We start from the raw sequence: 5,593 nt of genomic DNA, 5'->3' as shown, positions 1-5,593 counted from the left end.
GCGGACCCGTTAATTGGCTGGTATTTAAGTCTGTTAAGAAACTCCTCAATCAACAGTTCAGCAGCGGGGCCAGGCGGAGGCGCTGCCCTGCGACCCCCGGCCTGAGCCCGTCCCCACGCGGCTCCCAGCCGGGAAGGTGAGGCAGGGGAGGGCAATGCTAAGGGAGTCCGTGACTCAGGACCTCTGCCATTGGCTACCAGGCAAGAGCCCTGCCTGTCTGATTGGCTAGGGGAAGACCCACCCCTGCCTGCGATTGGCCGGGTAAGTTCTATATCAGGGCAGTGCTGGTCCCGCGCCCCAGTTCCCGTCCCTGCAGGGCTGCGGCGGGTCGGAGCGAGGGGCCCGTGGCGGGGCGCTGCAGAGCCGCGCGGAGCCGGACCGGGACCATGCGGGAGCGGAGGAGCCCGCAGCCGGCCGTGGCCCGGTGCAAGCTGGTGCTGGTGGGGGACGTGCAGTGCGGGAAAACCGCCATGCTGCAGGTGCTGGCGAAGGACTGTTACCCCGAGGTGAGCGCCGGCCCCGCGAGGGGCAGCTGGGGGGCGCCCGGGGGTCTGGGGGGGGCGCTCCGCGGGGGATGCCCGGCCCCTGGCACGTCTCTGCCCAGCCTCCCTGAGCCGTGCTGGGTCCCCCGGGAGCCTGCGCCACCCAGGGCGGGCAGCCTGGCGGGGGTCTCTGTGCCCGCGGCTCCCTGTGGCAAATGGCTGAGCCCCCCCACCTGGGAGAGGCCGGTGCGGGGTGGGGGGGTTAATATGGCTCTCTTCCCCCTGGGCTGGTATGAGGGGCAGCACCCCCCCCCCCCATTCCCTGGGCTGGGGGCTCTGGGGCCCGGGGGCAGCACCCCCCCATTCCCTGGGCTGGGGGCTCTGGGGCCCGGGTGGTGACCGGTGCCCGCTCTCCATCCCAGACCTACGTGCCCACGGTGTTCGAGAACTACACGGCCTGCCTGGAGACGGAGGAGCAGCGCGTGGAGCTGAGCCTCTGGGACACCTCTGGTAAGGAGCCCCCCTTTCTCCCTCCCCCCCCAAGCTGGGCTGGAGCTGGTGGGGTGACTGGGGTGGGGGCTGGCGGCAGGGGAGGCTCCTTCATTCTCTGGGAATGTGTGTCTGGGGGTCCCTGCAGATCCAGCCCTGCCCCCCCCCCAAGCCTAGAATTGGTTGGGTTCTATGGGGGGGGGCTCCTGGTGCAGGGTGGGGGGAGTGTCCACTGCAGGGGAGCGTGTGAGGAATTGAACAGGGAGCTCTTGGGGGAGGGGGTCAGTTGAAGGCATGCAACCCCCTTTTGGGTTGCTTTAATTCTTTAAGTGGGGGGGTCCCTACCATTGCAGGGGCAGGCTTGGCTTTGCCTCATGCAGCCCCTTCCCCCTGCAAGTCCTGCCTAAAGCAGCTCATTCAGCCCCCCATCCCCCCCCCACAGTGGGGATGGGCTTTCCCTGGCATCTCTGAGCATTGGGGGCTTGGCTTGGGGGTGGGTGGGGGGGAAACCATGTGCCAGCTCTGACTGACCCCCCACCAAAGACAGAACCCAAATACAGTCAGAGAAACAATAGTGGCCCCATTCTAGGGGGGCTGGGGGCAACCTGCCACCCCAGGGACCCTGGTCCTGTAAGAGCAGAACTGGGGCCGGGGGGTCTGATGCTGGAGACTCCAGCAGTGGGTCTAAGAGCCGCTGTCCCCCAGACTGCTCCCATCCATCTGAGTCCCCTGCACCCCCCTCCCTGGTGTCCATGGGGTCCCTGCAGCCCAGCTCCCCAAGCCCCTGGTGACCCCAGGCAGAGGCAAACTGCAGAGGCTCCCGGCACTGAGGACAGGGTGTGCTCCTCCCCTCAGTGCATCACTGCGGCTCTGCCGTGGAAGGGGGGGAGCAGGGGTGTTACTGGGGGAAATCCCAGGTCAGGAGGCTCCTGATCCTTCTTGGGAGGAAGGGGGGACAGGTCCCCTAAAATGAAGGGGGGGAGCCTTGGCTGACTATGGAGGTCACATTGGGGAGCCCCTGCAGCAGGGATGCAGCCCCCTCCCTTGCTGCTGCAGCATCCCCCCCCTCCGGAGGGGGGTCCCAGTCTTGCTTGGATCCCCCTTGTTGCTATGGCGATGCGCTGGCGCAGGGAGCGCGGCTGTTTGCTATTCTGAGCACAGAGCGTCTGGGCTGCAAAACGCTTGGATGCTGCTTCCGGGGGTGGGGGAGGGCACCCGGGCCTTCCCTCCCCCTGTACACCTGGGCCATCCTTCTCCCCTGGGGGTACACGGCCCCCTCCCCACCAGCCTGCATTCCGCCACCCCCGGCTCCCTGGCGCTGCTCCGCTCTGGGGGGAGGCAGCGAGTTATATAAACGGCTCCTGGAGGCTCGGATGAGAGGAGCCTGGGATGCTGGGCTGGACGGGGAAGGACTGGGGGCTGCGAGGGCCCTGGCTGTACAGCTGTGTCCGGGGGGGTCAGGCCCCCCAGCTTCATATGTGGGGGGTAGGGGCATGTGAGCCCCCAGGGTAGCGCCCCCTGCTTGGGAGGGTCCTGCTCCCCCATGGGACAGATCATGGGTGCTGGTTCCCGGCAGCTTCTCTCCTCCCCCTCCCCCCCCCAGCTCATGGGAGGGTGAGGGGGTGACACAGACTCACCTGTGACCCCCCTCCCCCCCACAGGGTCCCCATACTACGACAATGTGCGCCCCCTCTGCTACAGCGACTCGGATGCCGTCTTGCTCTGCTTCGATGTGGGCCGTCCCGAGACCATGGACAGCGCCCTGAAGAAGGTGAGGATCCCCCCACGCACCCTGCCTCTTCTCTCCCCCCATGACAGATCTGACCGCTGTGTAAAGCGGGGAGGGGAGGAGTGGGGGGCCCTGCGTAGCCAGCCCCCAGGCAGGGATGGGGTGTTGGGCTCCCAGCCAGCGGTGAAGAGCTGGTTACAAGATGAGGCACTGGGGCCCCTCCATGCACCAGGCAGGGCTGCACTGCTGGCGTGGTCTGAGGGTCCTTCAGTGCAGGGCAGTTGGACACCCCCCCCCCCAGGGTCTCTGATTGCAGGAGTGGGGTATTTCATAATGGGAGGGCCGGGCCCCTCTCATGAGGACCCAAACACACCTGTGCCCCCAGACCCGCTCTACAGCTTGGGGGGGGGGGGGGGGGGCGCAGAGGCTAAACCTTGGGGGTGACCCCTTGGGGGGGAGCCTCTTCTGCCCCACTGGCTGAGAGCAGCGTGCCGCTCCCCTGGGCGCCAGTGCCGCCTGTCTGTCCTGCTGCTCCTTCCACTTCCGGTTGTGCTGGGGCGGGGAGAGGGAATGTTTCTTTAAACCCCTTTGACAACGTGGATCTGACATTTTGTACAAAGACTCAGACCTGGTGGCACCCCCCCCCAAGTCATTCCTGGCTCCCCATCCTGTGCTCAGGCCACTAAAACCAGCCTTGCTCCCAGGTCTAATCCTGAGGGGGGAAGGGAGGTAGCTCTGACTGGGTGTTGGGCTGAGGCTCCCATCTGAGCTGTGCTGTCACCAGGGTAGCCCTGTGGGCCCCACACCCTTCCGGTGACGGGGACCCAGAGCGGGCGTGGGCAGGGCAGCTGATAAGCCCTGTGGGCAGCAGCTGAGTCACCCCAGGGGCTTTCCCTGCGGGCTCTAAGCCCAGTGACAGCAGCTCTGGGCGCCTGACTCACCCCGGGTTTCTCTCCGCAGTGGAAGACCGAAATCCTGGACTACTGCCCCAGCACCCGCGTGCTGCTGATTGGCTGCAAGACGGATCTGCGGACCGACCTGAGCACCCTGATGGAGCTGTCCCACCAAAAGCAGGCGCCCGTCTCCTACGAGCAGGTGAGTGGGTTCGGCTAGTCCCTGCCCCCGGCCAGGGCTCAGCATGACCCCAGTGCAGCCTGGGGCGGTGTCCCAGGGTCCGGGGCTGAAGCTCTGAACCAGAACCTCAGCTCAGCCCCAAATCCACCTGGAATGTGAGCCTAGCCAGCCGCTGCAGGCCTCGCTGCCCGGCTCTGGCTGATGGCTCTTTCCTTGGCTGGTTTACAGGGCTGCGCTGTGGCCAAGCAGCTGGGAGCAGAGAACTACCTGGAGTGCTCAGCCTTCACGTCAGAGAAGAGTGTGCACAGCGTCTTCCGGACAGCATCCACCATCTGCCTGAGCAAGGCCAGCCCCCCGCCCCCCAAGAGCCCCGGGCGCAGCTTCTCCAAGAGACTCCTGCACCTGCCCAGCCGATCCGAACTCATCTCTTCCACCTTCAAGAAGGAGAAGGCTAAAAGCTGCTCCATCATGTGAAGGGGCTGGGCCCCAGGGCAGGGGCGGACGGACCAAACCCTGACTCTGGCCTCCGGATGGTCTCGAGCCGATGCTACGGGGGGGTGGGGGACAGGCCAGATGGGGGGCGGCGACACCTTGTCCCACAGAGGCCTTTAGTTTCCCGACTGGCCTCGGCAGCCCTGGGATCAGCCCTTCACCATCCCAGCGCTTCGCACGCAGACTCGGCACGTGTTCTCTGAGGAAGAGATGGAGGCGGGGTGACAAGGCCCTGGGGTGTCTCGGCACAGAAGGACCTTGGCAAGCAGCTACTCTTGACCCCCCCCCTGGAGCCAGGAGGCCCCGTCAGCGGGACTCATCCATTTCGTTGAATGCCCACCCGGTGTCTGGCTGTGACACATCCCCTCCATCTGCTGCTTGTCTCCAGAGCTGGCTGCTTCCAACCTTGGCGTTACCTGCCTCCCAGCGTGGGGGCGGCTCCACCTTCACCTGTCTGGGGGGGAAGGAGGCAACTGGTTTATAGACTTCTTCTCTGGGGGGGCCACCTGTTCAGTGTTCGGTGTTATTAAAAAGCTTATTTATTATGGAGAATAGAATGGCTCAGTCGTGCGGCAGGGGCTCCTGGGGTGTCTGTGAAGCGTCAGGTTGAAACCCCCCCCCCCCACCACATACACACCTCGTACAACTAATGATTTAGCCTCAGAAGTGCCATCTCCTTGCCCAGCCAGGGTCACTAAGGTGGACAGGGACTTGCCCCAGCTTGCGTGCAGACTGGCAGAGCTAGGAGCGGAACCCAGGAGTTCTGGCTCCCAGCCCCTTGCTAACCACTAGTCCCCAAGGTGGGGGTCCAGGGGGCTCGGAGGAGCAGCAGTCTCCCTCCCAAGCCACGTCACCTCCAGCAGGGCTGCGGTGACACCCAGTTCCTATCTCTGCCTGGGTGAGCAAGCGCCTGAGCGTGTCTGGGTGGACACTCCACCCTGGCTGCCACCCCGTGCAAATGAGTCACCGTCCCAGCAGTGGGGCAAAGTCCGGCCCCAGGCGGCTGGGGAGGTGTCACTGACTCACAGATCATGCCGGCTCTTGGCTCCGTGGGGGGTGCCACTTTCAGTGCGACAACACTTCTCGGGGGTCCACTCTCTCCTGGGGTCAGGCCCCTCCACCTCCTGGAGCCGCACCTCTGAGCCTTAGCATGTTTGTCTCTTGCTGTGGGCCCCCTCAGGGAGTCCCCTCGCTCTGGGCCCCCCGGGCCTCCGCCCCCGAAGGGGTTGATGCAACCCTGTTCTCTAGACCGGAGCGACTCCCAGCCAGCGTAAAATGAGGGTTTATTGAGAGTTGAACCCAGCACAGGAAACTCTCAGGGCCTCAG

The 5,593-nt window shown here is 65.2% G+C and overlaps 1 protein-coding gene across 1 annotated transcript; it reads left to right on the top strand.

Annotated features, from left to right (window-relative positions):
• The first annotated feature begins 319 nt into the window (after nucleotides 1-319).
• Nucleotides 320-4,804, top strand: RND1 (Rho family GTPase 1). The gene is made up of 5 exons (XM_026658910.2): nucleotides 320-506; nucleotides 905-992; nucleotides 2,633-2,742; nucleotides 3,661-3,795; nucleotides 4,003-4,804. The coding sequence occupies exons 1-5, from the start codon at nucleotides 387-389 to the stop codon at nucleotides 4,246-4,248; spliced, it is 699 nt and encodes a 232-aa protein (XP_026514695.1). The 5' UTR covers nucleotides 320-386; the 3' UTR covers nucleotides 4,249-4,804.
• Nucleotides 4,805-5,593: the final 789 nt, after the last annotated feature.

The sequence above is a fragment of the Terrapene carolina genome, unplaced genomic scaffold, assembly GCF_002925995.2.
Source record: "Terrapene carolina triunguis isolate 2854851 unplaced genomic scaffold, T_m_triunguis-2.0 Scaffold520, whole genome shotgun sequence".
NCBI classification, from domain to species: Eukaryota; Metazoa; Chordata; order Testudines; family Emydidae; genus Terrapene; species Terrapene triunguis.
Note: the sequence above shows the minus strand (reverse complement) of the source record. Positions and strands in the feature narration are given on the sequence as shown.

What these genes read in the sequence shown, in the direction of transcription:
- RND1 (XM_026658910.2), top strand. Translation starts at nt 387, where the DNA reads ATGCGGGAGCGGAGGAGCCCGCAGCCGGCCGTGGCCCGGTGCAAGCTG. An exon ending in CGAAGGACTGTTACCCCGAG is followed by an intron (nt 507 to 904) that starts GTGAGCGCCGGC and finishes TCTCCATCCCAG; the next exon opens with ACCTACGTGCCCACGGTGTT. An exon ending in GAGCCTCTGGGACACCTCTG is followed by an intron (nt 993 to 2,632) that starts GTAAGGAGCCCC and finishes TCCCCCCCACAG; the next exon opens with GGTCCCCATACTACGACAAT.